General features: G+C 43.6%; 1 protein-coding gene across 2 annotated transcripts in view; it reads right to left on the reverse strand.

Moving 5' to 3' along the window:
- The window catches only part of CCDC6 (coiled-coil domain containing 6), a 51,576-nt gene extending 39,175 nt beyond the window's left edge, over nucleotides 1-12,401 (reverse strand). For both annotated transcript variants that reach the window (XR_011337999.1, XM_069864180.1), the window contains exon 1: nucleotides 12,068-12,401. Coding sequence is in view for 1 of the 2 variants with exons in the window: in XM_069864180.1 (XP_069720281.1) it covers nucleotides 12,068-12,376 (309 nt within the window). In the remaining variant the exon portion in view is untranslated. The remainder of the gene's footprint in view (nucleotides 1-12,067) is intronic.
- Nucleotides 12,402-23,458: the final 11,057 nt, after the last annotated feature.

Here is a 23,458-nt window from a genome sequence, read left to right on the forward strand (position 1 = left end):
GAAAATGCTGTGGTTCTGTTTAACCTGCATCTAAAATACTGAAGTTTAATGTAATCTGGTTCTGTCATGCTACTTAGAACTAATAATCCACAACAGTTTAAATCTCAGCAACACCACCACTCAGTACTAGAATCTACGAGAAATGCAGTACAGCAGCAAATCAGTCTGAATTACTCTTGTAACATCAGACATCTAACACAAATACTTCTTAAGCTAATATGCTTTAAATACATTTTTTTCCTGTTTCCCATCCACTGATAAATCACCATTTATCCTCAATGTACTCACACGTTAACGACAAAATACATTTTGCTGGACTGACCAGTAAACTCAATATTGCACACTCCTGAGTTTCAGAACATAAAAGGCAAAATATTCAGCAGAGGAATATAGACTATTAGGAGACTAATTTACTACTCAGCTTCATTTCACAGACGTGTATATGTTGGTGCTTACAAGCACTGAGCTGTGTTTTAAAACAACAAACTTCTGCTAAAATGCAACCACAGCAAACTACTGTTAAAAGTAGTTTTACTGTCACAATCGTTTCTTTATTCAAAGGCAAAAGAGCACAAACAAAAGGGAACAGAGATTTAATAAGACAACCCCTGCCCCCCCAAAAAAAATCCTCATTAAAATCCTACTTCACTTTATGTAGCTCATAAGGTAAATCCTTACCATTATGCAAATATGAAACACTTGTTTTAATTCATCAGCACATATAAGAGGCAAAGTACAATTCTGTTATACCCAGCCTGTCCAGGCAGAAGGTGTCAGACCACCTCTGCGTGGCATCCACAGGTACCAGCAACCCTCCCTGCTCCCCAGCAGAAGACTGCAACTTTCCTCACTTCCAGACTGGGTTTTGAACTTGAACGGCACGTGCACTCCTCATCCTTCTCGTCAAGATCCAAGTGACCTTCAGCACTTGTAGATCCTTCTTACAGGTGTGTAAAACCTGTGATATAATAATAATACATCAGCCTGCCTTCCTCTAGATTCATTAAAACTAGGGGGAACTATCTTACCAAATCCAGTTCTGGGGTTTTCAAACTATAGCATGAATGCTCAACATTTAATTTCTTGATTCACCGTATTAATAGTTTATAATAGTATCTCGTTCCAAACCAACACATTCACGAAGTAAACACCACGCTGTCCTTTCCACAAAGACATATCAGCTCTAACTCTACCACAGCATACAAATGTTTCTACTTATTCTTCCTAGGAGTCAGTGAGTGGAGTATTATTTAATTTTTTCCCTTCTCTACAGTTTGGACATCTTGCAGTACATACCAAGGCAATCTGAGGAGCAATCTCTTTCGGGCTATCAAGGAACAAGTTTATCAATTTAGTGTATAAACAATGAAGTGGAATGTGAAAAAAACAACTCCTTGGCTCTGTACCCTCTGTCTCTGAGGTTTGTAGGATGTGGGGGGAATACAAGCATACTTGAACATTCACCCCATACAGAACTGGAGAAGCAGATCTAACAGAGAAAATTTTAGGAGATTCCTAACCCCCTTTCCACCCACAGAGCAAGAACTTCCAGTTACATATTTCAATTTTCAGAGAAAAATGAGTCTTTTTGCAGATTTACATCTCAGATTAAATTTATCCTTGGAAAAGGATTCTGAAGGTGTCCCTCCTCTTTACCCAACCAGGATTTCAGGGTCTGTGAGGACAAGGATTTTGTCTAGTGAATCAATGCCTGGCAACACCAGCCAGGACAAAATTTCTACTCTTCATTATAACAGACGTGAAAAACAGTTAGTGTTTAAAGCTCTTAGAAAAATGGTGATTGAAAACCCCTACATTTTGCAAAATACATAAGTAGCTCTTTATTTGAAAGTGAAGGGAAACAGAGTGGAAATCCCACCACTACCAAAAAAATCCCCTTCCAACATCCTCTGTTGAAAGCAGAAATTAAACTGTAAGACACAGAACGAAGCATAACTTCATGCTACAGCCCATTAAACACTGTTGGGTTTTGTTACGAAGATTGTTAAGAAGCATTTATACTTCTGTTCTGGAATGAAGCGTATCACTGTGGGAATTTATATACGTGGTAGGAGTTTTAAATATGATTGCCACCAACAACAATAAAGGAACTAAAAAAACCTTAGCCTTACAGTAATAAGCAGAAACATCACATTTTTAGGCAGTTTAAAGAATTAAAACACTGCTAGGCTGTTTTGATCTACAGAGGAGCTAAAGAGATACTCATCTACCTCATCAACCCATACTGAAAACCAGAGTGAGTGTAATTTTAATGCACAGAAGAAAAAATTTCAAAGTCCAAGTCAGAGTTGAAAGGGGAAGAAAAGGCCTTATCCTACGAATTTGTTCATCAATTAAGAGTATGAGTCAATGAGCTGAGGAAATACTCCCTTTCCCAGGAACAAAACTGCTGCAATGGAAGTCACGAAGGCATAGAGGACTCCGAGGAGCTTAATGAAATGTTCCCATGGGCAACAACTAGCCTAAAATGTCTTTATTTTAACTGAGAAGTTGAAAAAATTTACAAACTCAAGTGTCAGGATTAAAAACTACTTCAACGTTTCTGTAAACATTGCTTTAGCTTTCACTAAGGAGTCTTTGCAAGCACAAAGAGATGTGAAATCTGGATGGACATCTGTAATTTGTGCTTTGGAGTTTCCTACTTAGACACTTGCCTTTTTACTGTGGAACAGTTCTCCTCAAACGTCTTGCCTTCACTTTTACTTTTATTCTCATCCCATACATTGAAATGGCACAATAACTGCCCACCTAATGAAAACTAAGACAGCTCTTGAGTTAGACAGAAGGACTTGACTAAAGAAGTGTTACCTGAGATGTTGCACTCTAGACATCCCCAGGCTGCTGCACAGGAAGAAAGGCATCACACGAATGTTTTCTGTTACAGATCCATGGGAAATTGCTTTGTACTGCATTTTATGCCTCTCTTCTAGAGTATGTCTTTGCCTCTTTTGCATTCATCCTGTTTAGATCCCAAATACTGTTCACAATTCAATTTGTACATTTTGTCCCTATTGCTCTCTTCCTTCAGCTCTTCTTTTTTTCTTTAAGGTTGCAAGGATTCACCTCTTGCTCTGCTGCTAAACCCAGCAACTTCCTCCTACCTCCCAGCCCAAAAAAAGAGCAGCAAAGCAACTGTTTTTTCTCACTTGCTTTCACCAAGCTATGCTGAAATACATCAGATGTCTACTGCTGACAACTTTCACTCCTATGGAGGAACACGGCCTTGTTTCTTCATCCCAATCACATTACAAGATCTGTTTCTAAGAAACTAGCACTCTGCCCTTCTTCAGCGCCCCCACAGATCCTGCTGCTCGACCACGACCACCCTCATCTGCAGCCGCCAGGGAGCGACCACTCCAAGCACTTTCTGGTCTTCCAGCCCCCACCTGAAATCCCACCCAAGTAGACCTTACGAGGTGCAGCGTAAAAATGAACAGTTTCATTGAAGTCTCTAGCAGATGTGTCAGCTTGTTCAACACAGCTGTGTGCCACACACACGGAGATTTAGCACTAATAGTCTATAAGATGAAGATACACTCTGTGCATACCAACACTTAGAACTAAGGGCTTTGAAAACAACAACTTCCACCTTAAGTGTAGTCAGTATCAGCAGTAGGAGGAAGTAAGCAAGGTGACCAAGTAAACAGGATTAACAAGTGCAATAAAACCACAGACCCTGCATTCACTCTGGGAAAGAAAATAAAATCAAATCACTTTCCTTCATCCTTTGAAATAAGCAATAAAATTCAAACTCCTGTACAGTCAAAACCACAACTAAAGTGAAGTAGCGAACTTTCCAGGATTTAAAAATTATTCTGTAGTCTTGTCCGTACTAGCTTTCCAATACTGAGATTAGCATTACAACATTTAAAAAAAATCTTTAGCATCTAAGTCAGCAGTTGTGAATGATGCCACACTTTTGGTATTGGGAATACTCATTTGCGTAAGTGATCTGTACTGCACCAGTGAAAAAAATCATTAAAAAATTCTAGCAGCTATACAGCAGTAGCACACGTTACTATGATATTATTCTGTAAGTCAGTGTGAACCTGTTAGGTGTACAATGCAGAAAAAATAGAACAACTCTCTCCTTCAAAATGTTCTAAACCATCGGAGATAAACTAATAAAGAATGGCCATGAGTCCCAGTAAATGTTCAAATCCAACATTAACTCTTGAAATAAAAATAAAATTAAAAAATAAAAGCTAACTATAAACCAGGTCTGATGCACAATTCAAGATACAACCTTGATGAGATGTTCATTTAAGAGAACAGCAAAATTACTATGCAGAAGAGCAAACCCACAGAAACACCAAGAAATCTGCATTATGAAAAATTCCCAAACGTACTCTAAAAATCTCAATTCTTATTTCAGCTCCATTCCCAAAGTAACTCAGAGCAATATACCAGTATTCCTACTGGCTAAAGACATTCCACTATTATTAAACATGGGAACACCAATAAAGTAACAGATTAAAAAAAGTAGAGCTGCTGCATAACATTTAAAGGCAAGCAAGATATAGATGGTTATCACAATTTGGTATCAACCCAATGGCAACACTGGAAATAAATTAATTAACTATACGAAGGACAGAAACATAAAAAAGGTCATTCAGCATGGTTTATAGAGAACAGGTTGTGGCAGATAAGCACAGATTCATCTTTCAGCCAAAGACTATTTGTAATAAAGATAACAGTGAAGGTGTAGGATGTGCATATGGCACCCATATGAGGTTTTGATTTGGTAATACATGACATACTTTATTTTAAAATGAGTTATAAAATAGTCAAAGTATACACCAGGATTTCCAAAGTGGCTTACTGACCTCAAAAATACTCATCAGTGGGAAATTTCATTAGAAATTTCACACTAGCATGTAATAGCATCAAAATTCTTGCTGCAAGCCACTTCTAATAAACTCTGGGAAACCAAGATTAGCGTGACTGTAAAAAGTAATACTAGAGAACACACACCTTCATGTTTTATTTCATTGGAAGTAAAAAGACTTCTACTAAAGCTGTGTTTTCGAAATAAAGACCAACCTCTCAGAGAATGGACATGGAGAGAAGGAAAAAACAACAACTCCATATCAGCTTCACAGGTGAAGCTGCGACACAGACTGCTACCCAAGGCCTTACAGAGAGAGCACAGCTTCACTTCTCCACATGGCATTGATGAAACTGATACATGGTGGGGCAAGAAACTTAAGGGGTTGGTACTTTTTTATAAAGAAAAACAGAGTTTACAGAGAAGAGGAAAATATCCTTCCTGGGACTATGGCTCCAGAATTACTAGCACCAAATCAAGTGCTGCTGGACAACCAGTGATACAACGCGGGCCTGAATAGAACTGCATTTCAGCCAAATTAGCCAGAACACACAACAGTAACCTCACAGAAGACAACTGATGATACTGCATGAAAAGAAGAAAATTAGCACCTGTCAGCTCCAAACCAAGCTATCAGAAACATTTTTGCAAATTTGAAGGAGGAAAGTGTGTTTAGACTAGATCAGCACATCATATACCTGCATCATTTTTGATCCAGCACATTAGATTACCCAAGAGCTTAGCTCAGTTTGTCAATGTAAACTCGAAGGTGCCTGTTACAGCCTATGGCTTCATAAGGAGAAAACAAAGCATCCAGAAGACTCATTTACCAAGCCAAAAGGCACAGCAGGAACCAATGGCTCAGCCTTAATGAAGCTGACCAGAGGCAGGACACCAGAGCCTTTCCAAGCACAACAGTTCTTCACCTCTATGAGTCTTCAAAATAAACTGAATACCCTTCCCAAAGACACATTACAAGGTAAGTTACGAGATCTGATGCAGCAACAACTCAGAAAAACATTAAGATGTGAGGCAAATTAACGCAGATGATTTAGAAATGCTCTGAAGCCTCGAACTCCCTGACACCACAAGCACTTGTGTTCAAGCATTCTCACTTATTAACTTTACGAATCAAGTTCTATAAAGCACAGAAACATTACCAGCTTTCCCCTGTGGTTTTAGGGGGCGGCATTTGTTTTTTAAACAGCATTGAAGCAGGCCTACAACACAGACAAATGGTGATGCACTGTCACTGCTGCATCGACCACGTTTTCCCTGGGAACTCAATATGCTAGTGGCTGAGCGTAACTACCAAATGGAAGCTGACAATAATAAACTTTTCTACAATTAGCCTGCCAGCGGTGTGGCAAGTAGCACTGCTTTTACCATGTTAGCCTAAAGGCCGAAACAGTTAACACTGAGGCATATTACTAAGCTTCCTTTTTCCTTTATGGATCTTCTGTATTAGCTCAACAGAAACTTCTTGAGAAACTAAGGCAAATGTAAAATTCAAATGAAAGACACTCATTCCCCATGTGACTGCTCTTCCTGAAAAATTTTGGATGGAGTTTCCTTGAGCATTAATTTGTTAATCTTAGCATCAATACTATCTGTATTCAAAAAAAGCAGGTAAGCAAAGCATTTCTAAAATCAGTTATTTTGAGTTTTAGTCTAGCTACAAACTAGTTACAAATGACACAATAGCTGGATACAAAAGCCCCCAGCAGGTTTCTTACACCTCTAGAAGACATCACAAAATAGCAAGTCAGCCTCTTTCACACCAGTAAATTACAGGCTCGCCTCTTTTGAAATATTAATCTCTCTGCTTTCTTGCTTTGCTTTTTACCTCTAACAGCTACTAATTGATTTTTTTCATTCATCCCCCTGCCCTTCAGTGAGCACTTTTAAAAGGCTCATATTTGATTCATCCTATCCTGCCCTTTCTTCTACTATCAACAGACAACCTGTACTGAAACAGGTGCTCTGCCTTGAAATTCTGGTGCAGGCCCCAGAAAAGAAAAAAAAGTTGTTAAAAATCATGAGGTGCTGAGGGGCATGGTTTAGAGACTGGTGGGAATGGTTGGACTCGATGATCCGGTGGGTCTCTTCCAACCTGGTGATTCTATGATTCTATGATTTTTTCAGGCGATTTTTGACAAAATAGCACACCCATTCCCTTCCCAAAAATATCTATTTGAGCTAATGTTTTCCATAAAGACCCACATCAGTGTATCTCATGCATTCACACACAAATCCCACCCCATACTTCCTTGAAAACAAAATGCTAAAATGATATTTATCGCCAGCATCTACAACTGATTGTTTGTTGAGAAAACTGTAACAAGGCTATGATACCACACAGAAATTTTCCAATCTGCAACTCCCAGAAAGCCTGTTTGTTTTCAGGAGACTGCTGTTATCGGAAGTAAATTTCTTCAGAATTTGTGAGTAGGGGTGAGGAAATCTGAGCTGAGTAAGCCTTTTTTTCTTCCATTGTTTCTCCCAACTGGTGGGAGGCTGTTCACACTGCTCTGCAGAAACAGAGGGGACACCGAGAAACCAGGAGACTCAGCTGCCCCCTGCTATCACACTGGGAATAAAAGAAGCCAAGCTGAGAGGGAAGGGGCAGAAGGACAGGTTTAGCTACAGACATAAGGGTAGGAGAGGTCTTGCAGTAAAATACTGCCACTGTACAGCAGTCCCATGTCCCAGCGCCCCTTGCCAGCAAGCGCTGTAGCAGTCGCTACCACACAGTGATAATTCACAGCAAGCACACAAAAGACAGCATCCAAGTGCTACTGATGCCATTGGCATCTCGGATGACTGTCATCTGAATCCTGCTGAGGATTCACACAGCACTGCAAATTGGGATTTCTACAATAACTCCCTTCCCTACAAAGCAAATAGTGGGGAAAAAAACCCTGAGAAGCTGTTCACGTAAAATCTATGTTACCAAGCACTAGAACTGCTACATCAAGCACTCTGGAGCAGGAACAGCTTTAAATTAAGGCTTCTGAAACACATTATCTTCATCTCAGTTAAAAAAATAAACAGCAGAACAATCACACTATTTTTCAAACACTACAGAAGATGCCTGACTATAGGAGGCCAATTTACACGAGTTAAATTACTGCATGAATCTACAACCCAAGAACAAGCATGTACATACCTGTAGCAATCAGGGACTAAAACTCTTCTTGTGATTAAGAGCAATCTATTTGTACAAGGCCTGTCAGATCAAAATAATAACAAAGAAAACCAAAATGTTTCAGTATCTGTTAAAGTTTACACGGCTTTCACTGAAATAGGATGATTTGGCTACATTAAAAACACTGAAAAGTATTAAAAAGAAGTTAGAAATCAAAGTTCTACCAATTTCAAAAGAAACCTCCCAACCAAGACTTATCTACACCCACCTGAACACACAACAACTCAACGTTTTGAAAAGCAGACATATCGAATGTACTCTTATTTAACTGCAGAAGTCATTCTGTCCCAGACCTAGTCTATTAAATATGTTTCCTTGGAAGACATTTTTCTCAAAAAATTTAAGCTCATACAGGAAATTGACTTTTGGTGGCCTATCAGTATAATCAAATCTAGCTCCCTAACATTACGAACACATAGTATCTTAGATTTTCAGATGTGTGACTTCTCTCAACTAGACACCGTCCTTGCTGTTTCCTAAAAGATCTTGCAGAAACACACCATGAGTTCATACAATTAAAAATTGCTAAATACATACAAACAAACTCCATGCAAATGGGTCAAGTGATCTCACTTATTTCTTAATACTCGATCTTAAACTTTGCATCCTGTAATGTAATGTAATACACTTGCACTGCTAGATAACACTTCAAATTTACCTAGCTCCTTCCCCACCTCTCTCTACCCCAGTTTGTTACCAATAATAGAAGGTGAGATAAAGTTCTCATGCATATTTACTTAATTTCAGAGTCCTGCACACAAGCCACGGCATAATTTTGTTTGCATTTCAGGGTACTGGGAGGAGTGCAGTTTGTATACCTTTTCAGAGGTACACTTGGTTCAAGACAGCTTTACAGATTTCGGTATTAAAGTAGCATCTGTTTTTACACGTTTTAGACAAGAGTTCATAAGAAATCAGTGAACATAAAAGCCTGCCAAGTCAACAGCTTTTCTCCCTCAGTTTTCCAAGTGCAACTGCTTAACATAGGTCTCCTATACTTAGCACCTATTTTCAACTCTATGACACAAGGGTTAACTACAAAACAGAATAGGTTCCTATGCAGCAGGCTACTAGAATTCCAAATCCTACACATCCACATCAACACCGATTATACCATGAACACACATAGAAAAAAGGGAGATGTCACATTAACACTTACACCAGCACAGATACAAGATGAAAGAGGAAGAAGACTGCTTTCTACTGGGTAAAACTGGAAGGAAAATATTCAAAACTATTCAAGGCAGTGCAGGAGCTAAGGAAAATTAAGACTCTCTGCAGCACTTGCACAAAGGAGTTCAAACGAAGGGACAGCAAAAGGCTCGCAGATGAAGAGCCGCATGCTTGGAGGAGTCACCCTCACCTACCACACACAGGTTTAGTCATTTCACCTGCTGTTTTGGCTACCTGACAGCTTCATTTGCGCTTCACAGCTCATCCTCATCACTTGATAAAAATCAAAGCTGATTCGTGACATTAGAACGTCTACAACAGGAAACCGGTGCGCAATGCCTGCCTGCCAGCACAGGAACACAGCAAGAAGCTTGAGCTGACTGGCAAAGGAGCAAATTCACAAAGGTTTAGGGTCACAATGGAGAAAAATCAGGAAACTTTCTATTTAATTACATTTACATGGAAATGGCACACATTTCAACATTCCAAAAAGTTCATCTCCAGTCACTTGTGTACTAGAGCAAGACAACAAAGCATTTTGACTGCAAATGTGTTTACATTATGGGCTACGCAAACCACAGCAGAAAGTCTTGGTGGCCTGAAAAAAAAAGTTATGTTCTGCATTCATTATTTTGCCACTTGCTGAATAAGAAGTGGTTTACTCTGTCATGCACACAGTTTAGCATACCAAAGAGTGTTTACAAAAGCGCCAGTTTCCCAGAGAGCCTACAGGTTGCTATAAAAGTCTAACACCTTTTCTCTCTTTATCCAAGATGCCAAAAACACGCAGACCGAGTTTCAGATTTAAGAAAAAAAACTTCCTTTCCATAAATTAAAATCCGATGAAAATACAAGGTAATTAGGCCCCAGACACAGGGCTAAAAGAGCTTTAATTCACACATACATTTTTTCCAAGTTGTTTACAAACAATACACCTACCAGAGGCTTAGAAAGATGCTGCACCTTTCTAACAGGCAAAGAGAAAATGTCTGACTGACAAGATGTCTTAGCCCCTTTCAACATTAGAAGGCACTCCACTGCTACCTAATTAAGACACATTCCCTTCTCGTGAAGTATTAACAAAGCACACATTTCCCTGACTAGCACTATATTTGTCATCCTTGAATAAATTACTTCTGTATTGTATTTCGTGCACTCTTCCGGCCCACATCCTGCTACACACTGAATGCTCACTACTGGAACAGATGAGAGCTTTGCCTAGACGAGCTCCATTTCTTTGCTATATATTGACAATGAAAAAAAACTGATTAGCAATAAAATAGCCGTTACGCTCGTAATAAAGAAACCCCCATGAAAAAATCAGATGTGAAGAGAAAAAGCACACGCAAGTGGGATTAATCTCTGGCAAGGGTGCACAGGACAGCATATACAAGCACTGGGGTTACCTTTAATCGGCCTTTAACACAGAATCATAGAATAACCAGGTTGGAAGAGACCCACCGGATCACCGAGTCCAACCATTCCTCTCAAAAAAACGTTACCTACTTCGCCTGCAAGCAGGCCACAATCATTACAATTCCTGAGTGATCTCTCTAACCGCTGAATTAGCAAAAAAAACCCACTAAAACTCCTAAGCTCTCAACTCATATGGAAGAACACAATGTCATATTTATTGTATTTTTCCTATGTGCTTTACTAAGGATCGATATCTAAGAGCATCACACAAAACCACCATAAATTCCAATTTACCCTCTCGGTGCTCATAAACCAGTAGCCGAGCTCTTCCCAGGACAGGGCGGGGGGGTGCTACTCCCATTGCTTTTCAGGGGTTTTATTTTAAAATGAGTTTTCAAGCAGCCCCTTCGGTAACGAAACAGCACAAACAAACCGGACACTTCCTCGCGGCTCAGGGCTCCCCCGCAACTCGCTGTTCTCGGACGGATAATCCGTAATCCCCGCGGATTACCGCTACCCACAGAAAATCTCGACTTTTGAGAAACTTCATGGAACACCAAACACCCCCCTCCTCCCCCCGCCCCCCCCCCCGGGGGACGCGCCACGCGGCTGCGGGGGAACCGCGGGGAAGGGAGGGGGGCCAAGAAGGGTGTCCCCGCTCCCCCCGCGGTGACAGCGGGGCCTGCACAGCGCTGTGCCCCCTAAACCCCTTCGCGGAGCTCCCCTAGACGGGGCACTGACACCCCCCCACCGGCGGGGCTCGACCCACGGGGCACTGATCCTGCCCCCCCCGCCCAGCCCTGCGGAGCTCGCCCTGTGTGAGCACTGCCCCCCCCCCCCTCCACGGGGCTCAACCTGTGTGAGCACTGCCCCCCCCAACTCCACGGGGCTCAACTTGTGGGGGCACTGCCCCCCCCCTCCCTCCACGGGGCTCAACCTGTGGGGGGACTACCCCCCCCCCACCTCCACAGAGCTCGACCTGTGGGGGCACTGCCCCCCCACCTCCACGGGGCTCAACCTGTGGGGGCACTGCCCCCCCCCCTCCACGGGGCTCAACCTGTGTGAGCACTGACCCCACCCCCCCACCCCAGAGCTCAACCTGTGGGGGCACTGCCCCTATCCCCACCCAAGCCCCTGCACGGGGCACTAAACACGCACACAGAGCCCCCCCTGTCTAGGACAGTGCCCTTACCCCCCCACGCACTGCCCCCCCCCCCCCCCCCCCCTTTCCGCGGAGCTCGCTCTGCACAGGGCACTGACCCCCCCCTCACCCTCCACCTCCGCGGAGCTCGCCCTGCACGGGGCAGTGACCCCCACCCCGCCTCCTCCTCGGAGCTCCCCTGCCCCGTACACCGCCCCCCCCTCCTCGGAGCTCCGCTGCCCCGGCACTGCCCCCCCCTCCCCGCCCCGCCCGCACTCACGATGGTGACGCTGGCCTTGCGCAGGTCGCGGTTCTCCTCCTGCAGCGCCTTGCACTTGAGCTTATAGGTCTCCAGCTCGATCTTGAGCACCTTGTTCTCCTGCTGCAGCGAGGCCAGGCGGTTCGTCAGCTCCTCCAGCCGGAACGGCGAGATGACGATCCCGCCCGCTTTGCCCCCCGAGCCGCCCCCCGCCGCCCCCGAGCCGGGCCCCGCCGCGGGGCCGCCCGCCGCCGGCGCTCCCGCCGGGCCGCCCCCCGCGCCGCTGCCTCCGGCGCCGTCCGTGTCGCTCTCGCTGGCGCTGTCCGCCATCGCGCCGCTCCCGCCGCCGCCGCCGCCGCCGCCGCCGGGCGAGCAGGGGGCGGCGCCCGCCGCGCGCCGGCGCCGCGGCCTCCCCGCGCGCCGAGAGGGGCCCGCCCGCGCCGCTCCCGCCCACAGCGCCGCCTGCCGGCCCCGCCGCCGCCCGCCCGCGCCGCCCGCCCGGCCCTGAACCACAGGATCGAGCGAGGGCGTTGACTCCGAGAGTCGTGGAGTCGCGGGGTCGTAGAGTCGAATAATCGTAGGATCGAAGAGTCAAAGAATCCTAGAATAATAGAATCAAATATTCAAAGAGTCATAGGATCACATAATAAAGACTCGTAGAAGCAAATAATCACAGAATATAAGAATCGTACAAAAATAGAATCGAGTAATCATAGACACATGGGGTCATATAATCAAATAATCATAGAATCAAAGAGTCACAGCTTAAAAAAATCGTAGACTTAAAGAATCCTAGAATACTAGAATCAAATATTCAAAGAGTCATAGGATCAAATCATCAAAGACTCATAGGATCAAATCATCAAAGAATCATAGAAGAAAATAATCATAGAGTATAAGAATCGTAGCTTAAAAAAATCGTAGAGTCAAAGAATCCTAGAATAGTAGAATCAAATATTCAAAGAGTCATAGGATCACATAATCAAAGACTCATAGAAGAAAACAATCATAGAGTATAAGAATCGTAGCTTAAAAAAATCGTGGAGTCAAAGAATCCTAGAATAGTAGAATCAAATATTCAAAGAGTCATAGGATCACATAATCAAAGACTCATAGAAGCAAATAATCATAGGATATAAGAATCGTACAAAGATAGAATCGAGTAATCATAGACTCATGGGATCATATAATCAAATAATCATAGAATCAAAGAGTCATAGCTTAAAAAAATCGTAGACTTAAAGAATCCTAGAATACTAGAATCAAATATTCAAAGAGTCGTAGGATCAAAGCATCAAAGACTCATAGGATCAAATCATCAAAGAATCGTAGAAGAAAATAATCATAGAATCAAAGAATCGTAGCTTAAAAAAATCGTAGAGACAAAGAATCCTAGAATAATAGGATCAAATATTCAAACAGTCATAGGATCACATAATCAAAGACTCATAGAAGAAAATAATCATAGAGTATAAGAATCGTAGCTTAAAAAAATCGTAGAGTCAAAGAATCCTAGAATAATAGAATCAAATATTCAAACAGTCGTAGGATCACATAATCAAAGACTCATAGAAGAAAATAATCATAGAGTATAAGAATCGTAGCTTAAAAAAATCATAGAGTCAAAGAATCCTACAATAATAGAATCAAATATTCAAAGAGTCATAGGATCACATAATCAAAGACTCATAGAAGAAAATAATCATAGAATATAAGAATCGTACAAAGATAGAATCGAGTAATCATAGACTCATGGGATCATATAATCAAATAATCATAGAATCAAAGAGTCATAGCTTAAAAAAATCGTAGACTTAAAGAATCCTAGAATACTAGAATCAAATATTCAAAGAGTCATAGGATCAAATCATCAAAGACTCATAGGATCAAATCATCAAAGAATCATAGAAGAAAATAATCATAGAATCAAAGAATCGTAGCTTAAAAACATCATAGACTCAAAGAATCCTAGAATACTAGAATCAAATATTCAAAGAGTCATAGGATCACATAATCAAAGACTCATAGAAGAAAATAATCATAGAGTATAAGAATCGTAGCTTAAAAAAATTGTAGAGTCAAAGAATCCTAGAGTAATAGAATCAAATATTCAAAGAGTCATAGGATCACATAATCAAAGACTCATATCAAAGAATCAGAGTCAAATAATCACAGAATCAAAGACTCATAGAATCAAAACCTCATAGAATATAAGAATCATAGAAGCATAGAATCAAATAATCATAGATCAAAAACTCATAGAATTGAAGAATCATAGAATATAAGAATCATAGAATCAAGCAATTATACAATCAAACAGTCATAGAATATAAGAATCATAGAAGCATAAAACCAAATAATCATAAAATCACTTAGTTGGAAAAGAGCTTTGAGACCACTAAGTCCAACTGTACATGTCCACTAATAAACCATATCCTTGAAAACTCCATCCACTTGTTTTTTTAAACACCTCCAGGGATGGGGACGCCATCACTTCCCCAGGAAGCTGTTCCAGTGCCTGATAACCATTTTGGTGAAGAAATTTTTCCCAATGTCTAATCTGAACCTGCCCTGGCACAGCTTGAGGCCATTCCCTCTTGTCCTATCATTAAGATAGAACAAGGACCTCTAAGATCATCCAGTCCAACTGTAAGCCCAACACCACTGTGCCTACTAAAGTAGGTCCCCAAGCGCCACATCTACACTTTTTTTTTTCTTAATACCTCCAGGGATGGTGACTCAACCACATCCCTGGGCAGCTGTTCCCCTGCTTTTACCGCTCTTTCAGTGATAAAGTTTTTCCTAACATCCAATCTAAACCTCCTCTAGCTCAACTTGAGGCCGTTCCTCTCATCTTAACACTTATTACTTGGGAGAAGAGACCAGCACCCGCTTCACTACGACCTCCTTTCAGGCAGCTGTAGACAACGATAAGGTCCCCCCTCAGCCTCCTTTTCTCCAGGCTAATCAAACCCAGTTCCCTCAACCTCTCCTCATAAGACTTGTTCTCCAGCAGCATGGAAACCTCTGCTTTGTTGTGCAGCAATGCCAGGCCAGACACCCCCAGCCGCATGGCTCCGGCCGGGAAAGCTTTGCTTAAATAATGAATTACCCATGGGGAACAGCTTGCATGCAACCCCTGGAATTTTTACCTCCGTGTAATGGAAAAAAACCCCAGTCATTGCTCAAAGCTGTGGCCCAAGTCAGAAAACACAGGGCACGCCCACCAGTGCTGGAGCCCAGGGGTTCATTACATCCAGTCAAATAACTGGAAATCTTTATTTTAAGAAGAATATATTGATAAAACAATGCGTGGCCACAAGCAGTGCTGCCAGCGAGCGCCAGGGCAGGAGGGGCTCATGGCAGCCCTAGGCCTGTGGTGGTACCCGCTGGCTCCAGAGACCCTTTGTGTCTTCATTCAGGCCTCTGAACATCCATAAAACCACTTTATATTAAGATACAGAATCACAGAGTGCTTTGGCTTGGAAGGGACCTTAAAGATCATCCAGTTTCAACCTCCCTTCCAGGGACACCTCCCACTGGATCGGGTTGCTCAAAGCCCCTGCTAACCTGGTCTTGAACACTTCCAGGGATGGGGACACCCACAGCTTCCCTGGGCAACCTGCGCCAGTGCCTCACAACCCTTACAGCAAACAAATTCTCCCTAATATCTTATCTAAATCTCCCCTCTTTCAGCTTAAAACCATTATCCCTAATCCTATACTTGCACTCCCTGATCAAGAGCCCCTCCCCAGCTTTCCTATAGCCCCTTTAAGTACTGGAAGGCTGCTGTAAGGTCTCCCTGGAGATTTCTCTTCAACGGGATGAACAAGCCCAACTCTTTCAGCCTGTCCTCATATGGGAGGAGTTCCAACCCTCTGATCCTCTTTGTGGCCTCCTCTGGACTTACTCCAATAGATCCGTGTCTTTCCTGCACTGAAGACTTGAGAACTGAACACAGTTCTCCAGGTGAGGTCTCTTGAGAGCAAAATTACCTCCCTCGACCTGCTGGTCACACCACTTCTGATGCAGCCCAGGATATGGTGGGCTATATATTACATTCATGCCCATATTTTATTTCGGATAATGTACTGATTACTGTGTGCATTAGTTTCTCCTTATTTTTTTTATGATTTCTTTGTGGAGCAGATGAATAAAGGCACAAGTTGTAGTGGGGCATAATGGAGTGCACACGCTGTTCACTATACGGCATAATGTGGTCCGTATTGCTCCCGGATAAATCACTCACCAAGACTGTATAATTGGTTTCTCAATTATTTATGAAGGGGTCTTTTAACAACAGTAATTTTTCCTTTAATGGCAAGTAACGATTTCATTATCTCTAACTGCACTACCTTTTTGTAACATGCTATAGTAAATTTCAAATTTTACTCTTTTTGAATGGTTATAATATGTGAAGGAATTCTATTTCTGTAATCATAGAATAGTTAGGGTTGGAAGGGACCTTAAAGATCATCCAGTTCCAACACCCCTGCGATGGGCAGGGACACCTCCCACTGGATCAGGTTGCTCAAAGCCTCATTCAACCTGGCCTTGACCCCCTCCAGGGATGGGGCAGCCACAGCTTCCCTGGGCAACCTGTTCCAGTGTCTCATCGCCCTCACGGTGAAGACATTCTTCCTAATGTCTAATCTAAATCTGCCCCTCTCCAGTTCATACCCATTCGCCCTTGTCCTATCACCACAAGCCTTTATGAACAGTCCCTCTCCAGCTTTCTTGTAGGCTCCTTTCAGGTACTGGTAATTATTCTTTTTGCCTGCCTGGGAATATGAGTGCAGGTCATTTTATTTTCAGTCTCTTAATCACAAGAAAAGCTGTAAAAGGGCCATGCCTAGTTTTCAGAGCCAGGCAGTGTTTTCTGCGATGCCTGTCCATGTGTTTGACCCGCCACCTCATGTAGTTGGGCAGAGCTGAAAATGGGGTGGGGGAACAATGAGGGGGTCCCCATCCAGCATTGGCAGAGCCCCACAACTCCACCTATACCCTGTCAGAGTGCTTTGGCTCAGGGATTTTGAGGCTAGGAAAGGCCCCACATGACCCACGTGGCCCTGCTAAAACCAAGCCATATTCCTGAACCCCGTTACCTCTGTCCTGAGCCTGGTGATGCCATTAAAACCTAATAAGGTCACCAATACCAGTGACCTTCAGCACCACCCCCCGCAGCTGCAGCCCCCCACTGGACTTACCACCCATGGGTTTGCTTCATTATAGAATCATAGAATCACCAGGTTGGAAAAGACCCACAGGATCATCGAGTCCAACCATCCCTATCAAATACTAACCCATGCCCCTCAGCGCCTCGTCCACCCATCCCTTAAACACCTCCAGGGAAGGTAACTCAACCACCTCCCTGGGCAGCCTCTGCCAGTGCCCAATGACCCTTTCCATGAGAAATTTTTTCCTAATGTTCAGCCTAGACCTCCTCTGGTGGAGCTTGAGGCCATTCCCTCTTGTCCTGTCCCCTGTCACCTGGGAGAAGAGCCCAGCTCCCTTCTCTCCACAACCTCCTTTCAGGTAGTTGTAGAGAGCAATGAGGTCTCCCCTCAGCCTCCTCTTCTCCAGGCTAAACACCCCCAGCTCTCTCAGCCGTTCCTCCAGCCCCCTCACCAGCTTCATTGCTCTTCTCTGGACTCGCTTCAGAGACTGGGATTTCTCCCAAAATACAAGAGCGTTGGCATCAAGACAGCTGCTATAGCTCCATGGGGCTCCATAGACCAGCTAGATGATGTCCTTCAGGTTTCATGAGTGCTGTCCTAAAATGCCTCCGGGGACCCAGGCTCTGCAGAAGCAGACAAGCCCTACTGCCCTAGGTGGGTGGCCACGGGCTCCTCCACCCCACACCAGCACCCAGGCTGAGCTTTTAAATAGCTCTGCTGGTGTTTGGGGAGCTGGCCCAACACAGCCGGGTTGGGAGGAAACGTTATTCCCTGCACACGCTCCACGGTGCTGGCAATGGCAGGCAAACAGGTTTGCTCTGCGCCTCTGTCCACGCACACACGTGCTCTTCAAAGCAGACTAATTTCTAAACAAACAGGTTTGTAACTTGATGTTCTTTCTTCATCCGGCTCCCTGGCTTTGATCAGCCAGTTATTTCCATTGCCTTCTGTGGGGCTGCTTGTGTTTGAGTGTCTTGTTGAATCAAGGCTCAAGTATTTTGAAAACCTGCATCAGCAAAACACGCGTATGCTCCGGTTTAACCTTACCCAGCAAGCCCCATGACATGCTTGACCTTAAGCCACTCTTCAGGCCTACTAATGTTAATCTTAGGTGTTTTGCTGATTTGGAATGCTGTAATTTTCCAGAGGATGTGGCTGCTGCTCCTTTGGACACCAAAACTAGCTTGAAAATGGACTGGGAGGTGCAGGCGACATCCTCAATCCAGCAACTGGAATGGATCAGCAAAGCCAGGGGCTGCGTGGCCAGGATCACACCCCGCAGCTGCTGCTGCTGCCTTCAGCAGAACATTCCCGGAGAAGGCTGAAGGTGCTGCAGACAGGTGGAGGGATCTTCAGGTGAGAGGGGGAGCTTTCCTTGGGCAGCTTCATCATCCTTCTCTGCTGGGTTTGCACCACAAGCCTCAGTCCCAGCCAGCACGCCGGCTTTCATAACAATAAATTATAACCTGGCACTTTTGTAGCACTCTCCAGTTCAAAGCCATGCTGAAACATTATCTAATTAATTTGCACTGTAGCCCTGGAAGGCAAGAAAGGGAGGTAGAGAGATGAGGTACTTGCCCAATGACAAACACTGAGTCAGTGGGGGAGTGGGCGGAAAACTCAAGAGCCCTTGATGTTTAGCTCTGAGACGTCATCCTTCTCGTCATAACAGCATTTCAGTCCTTTAAGCAGCACCCGTATATTTAATTATAATTACAGCCATCTACTCCAAATTAATAGATTAAACAGGGAGAGAAAAATTTATCCTAATTAGCACCCCCCACAAAGAAAAAAATCACATGCTTTGCATATCTGTAAAATGTTAACCAAACCAATTTAAACATACAAATATGTGGTATAAGCACAATTAGAAAAAAAACCCAAAACATTTAAAGGCTTATTGAGGCTGCTGTGCATTGTGGCTTTGCCCAGCTGCAAGGCTGGTTTGGGCACTGGTGCCAGGGCCCTGTCCCCAATCTCAGGTGGGGGTTACTAAGCCACCAAGACCAGTGTGTCACTGCTGCAGCCCCTACAGCACAAGGGCCACATCCTTCTCACTACAGTAGTTTTTATTACATAAAAAAATAAATGCAAAACTATAAGAGGGCACGGGTAGGTGCTGGCACAAATAAAGAATCTCAAAATGTCACCAGCAGTGTAATAACAGCTGAGCAGACACTCGTGTCAAGAAGAAGCAATAAAAAAGCAGGAATTTATTCACAGAAACTATCAACGCAGGAGATAATGGGCAATTAGAAACAGTATGTCATAAACTCACATCAACAGTGGAAATATTTGTATGAAATACATTGCCAGGCATGGAGGGTTAGAAAAGGTATGTTTAGAGGTTTAATGTAATCCTTCATATAATTCCAGAAGTCCACTAATCAGGTGGAAGACCTTCCATAACAATACAATTTTATTAAAATATTCAGTAGTTGTAGACTGAAAAGACCAAATGAAGCTAATTAACCCCAGAATAAATTCTGTACAGTACTCAAAGTACCCAACTGAAATAGAGGGGAAAAAAAATAAAGGAAAGACAATGCCTCGTTATGCAATATTAATGGAAAAATATTAAATGGAAATATCTCATTATGGAATATTAATGGAAAATATTGCTAGAAAAAGAATGGAAAAAGCATTTAAAATAATCGTGACCTTTATACAAAGGAATATCAAAGGGGAAAATGGTGCATATTTTACCATTGTGGAAGAGATACTGAAGGGGAGAATCTTTGATCTGAAAGGTATTTGTAAGAGTAGAACCCCCTCCCAATTCGCTTATATTGTGGATTAAGGTGCCTACTGACGTGGGATAAAACTTATTTTCTAACAAGCAATTCAGACAAAAATAATGCCATGCTGTTTTGCTTTGCTGACCAGCAATTATGTAATCACAAACCTGTATTAGAAAAGTCTCTGTGCAGGACAGAGTAAGTGACTAAGAAAACGTGCCACATAATAGCCACCTGGTACCCTAAGGCATCTTCAGCGCTGGGGCTTGGCTTTTGTGTCCTTGTTCTCCCAGGAGATTTTCTTCAGAGTTCGTACTAGGTTGGTTCTGTTGGTCTAGCCGCACCATAACAATATTCAGACTCTGGAAGCCTTCCAAGGAAGCTGGTGAACAGGGGATCGCTGTGCATTGCTGTTTTATAGCCCAAATGTCTCTCAATAATTGAACATTAGTGCGATGGGAAAAGCGCCAATAAAACTTTTATTATAAATCTTCACCTTCCTCCAGGACTTGGGGTCAAATAAATAAAGCCATGCACAATTAGCATACTGTTTTTAGCATCAGCAGTTATGAAAAATGTGGCGCATACATAGATTTTTCTTGAGCAGCTCATTTTTCTGTCCTTCACTAACCTTTTTCTCTCCCAATAATGGGCTATTTTTCATGCCAAGCACATTGTAGCTGGCTGGGTCTAACTTTTCCTTATTCCCTCTCCCTACCCTAGGGCCTGCATCTCCATTGGAAAACTCTGGTGCTTTAGAGAATCATAGAATCACCAGGTTGGAAAAGACCCACTGGATCATCAAGTCCAACCATTCCTATCAAAATCATGCAAGAGTATATTCCTCCTCACCATATTTTCCCTCCCTTGCTCACTCTGGAGTTAGGGGTGAACTGAACTGGGAACTCTTCCTTCTCCAGCCCAGTCTGGTGGGATCTGCCCTGAAAACAGAGGTCTTGTTTGCACCCACCCCCTCCTGCTGACCCTTGGCAATCACAGAACATAACCTTGGGGTCAAGGATGCAACGGGTCAGCAGTAGCTTTTTCTTGTTTTGCAAATGTAGCTAAAAACCCAAGCCCCTTGCTGATACCCAGAACATCTGCCCGGCATCCCCGCACTAGCCTCCGGTGGGTAACCTCAACCATCTGGCTTGCACCTCCTTCCTGGAGAAAAGGCTGGCACAAGCCTGTGTTAAACAACCCCCCAGGAAATTAGCATTAATTAGCAAGGTGCTGCAAGTGACTGCCATTTATTCCATTACTGTCAGCTCTGAACTATGGAAGCTCTTAGAATTTCTGACATTAAAACTGTTACCAGCCACAAATAAAGTGTAATTTATAGTTTTTCAGAAACAGAAAAGGTTGGTAGGGTATTCTGCAACATTATCATTAGGCTGTGCTAAATCACATATCAAAAGATGAAAAGAATGCCATATTTAGCAATCGAGTTTATTTTCATAGATGCCATAAATGTCCCATGACTTACAATTTTGCCTCTAAGGGGAATGCTCTCCCTGGAGAAAACATGCAAAAGCGCACATTAAAGGCAGAGCCTTTGCTAACTCCAGGGCTGTCTATGCTGTTTGCTAGTACTGTAAAGATTTCTGTTTTCTTTCTCAAATAACCATTTATGCTTCAACCTTGTTTTTCCCAAATATCATGAGCTACTGTGGGAATCAATACACTCAGCGCAAAACAAGCCAACACCCAGAAAATCCTGTATACAACTTTTAATGCGAAATTTTAAACTCTGCAAATTTAGCTGTGGAGCTCCCGCTCCAACCTTCACCATTTCAGATGTATCAAAGCTTCTTGGGAGGCAGCTGAGACGTAGCCAACCTGTGTAGCAGGAGCTGGAGGAGTGGGACCTGCCAGTGGTGGGGGACCACCCTGCCCAGGTGCTGTCCTGGATGGCCTTAGAGGCGCATCTGCCATGGTTCTTGCTGCAAGTGTGTCCTCAGAAGCCTGGAGATGAGCAAGCAGCTCCTCAAAGCTGCAATGTCACTGTTGAGACCAACTCCCTGGGCTCCAAGGTGCCACATAAATCACCACCAGCAACAGGAGACCCGTCAAGATTCCCCTACACACCTCCGCTACCTGCACAGGCTCCCCCACTCTTCTGTCGACATAAGGAGAGCTTCTGCCTGCTGGAACTAACATTCCAAGTACAATCGTGGCTTTCTGCCTCATCAGCATCAGGCACTAAGAGGGGATCAGGCAGAGAAGAGAGAGGAGCCAAACCACTGCCTTTTGAATGCTCTTACAGAGAGGTGAGATGAGGCTCCTCCACAGCACTGCTCCTGCCTTCCTGCTGGTGGCTCACCACAGCTTTTGCTTCTAACTGCAAAATCATCATAGGATACTAAAAATATACATCCACAACCATTTACTAAAATCATTCTTTTTCATTCAGCCGATTTGGGTACTCACAAACTGGAGGGAGGCATCTGGCTGGTAAGGTTTCCAGTACAATCGCTGCTGTTTGGCTGTGACCTGCAATAAGATGTGTTTGCTCTCTTGTGACCCAAGTGGCATTTGCCCTCAAGGCTCTGGTGTAAGGACCCAAACCATGAGCAGCGCACCAGCAGTACCCTGACCTAGGTAAAATGTGCGTTGCAACAGACTGGCTGCTAAAATGATGAAAACCACTTCATTTACTGCCATGGCTTCAAAACCTGGCAGCCCTGGAAACCTGGGAACACTGACAAACTAACCTACTGTGCTCTCTGGAGCCAAGTGCTTTTCACTTACGGTCAGGAGAGCTTTGCTACCTGCCCCCAGGTGAGTACTGGCTCCTGCGTGGGTCAGCAGATAACAAGCAGCAGACTCAGTTGGATCTGTAGCAGTAGTGCTTCCTCCGGTGCCAAGCGGGGGTAAAATACATCATCTTCATCTTGCCTTTGAAGCCAGGTAAAACTGAACCCCGAGTAATAAAATTCATTTATTGCATCCAAGCAGAAGCCTGCAGTTCAGAGCAGTGAACAGTATTGATGCTGCCCACAAAACTTTGTTTTGGCAATATATAGCAGTCTATCACCTATAATACACGGGAAGTGCATGTAATATGCATATATACACTTTATTTACATCACCTGCAGGGGGCTGGTTATTGGTCTCATTGATGCATGCTGGGAGAAAACCCAGATTTTGGTAGTGCTTCTCCTGGCTCTCGATGGGGTGAAAGAAATCATAGGATGTCCAGAGTTAACGCTTGTTGGAGAAGAGGCTGCGCATAGCCCTGCTGCACAGGTCCTTTCCCCATGCCCGAGGAGGTCTCCTACATCCCAGGGAGGTGGGTTTCCTTACTTTTGCTGAGGATGTGCAGGCTGCTCTGTCTTCCTCCTGTTCCCCCGACCTGGGGACAGCCTGCCTGGATCAGGCAAAAAAACTGAGAGGAAAAGAAGCTGAAAGCCAGAGCGGGTTGACCACTAGCCTTGCAAACCACATGGGTATAAGCTTGCAAACCTACAGGGCACAAGAACACTGCCAAATACACG

Source organism: Phaenicophaeus curvirostris, chromosome 9, assembly GCF_032191515.1.
Source record: "Phaenicophaeus curvirostris isolate KB17595 chromosome 9, BPBGC_Pcur_1.0, whole genome shotgun sequence".
NCBI lineage: Eukaryota > Metazoa > Chordata > Aves > Cuculiformes > Cuculidae > Phaenicophaeus > Phaenicophaeus curvirostris.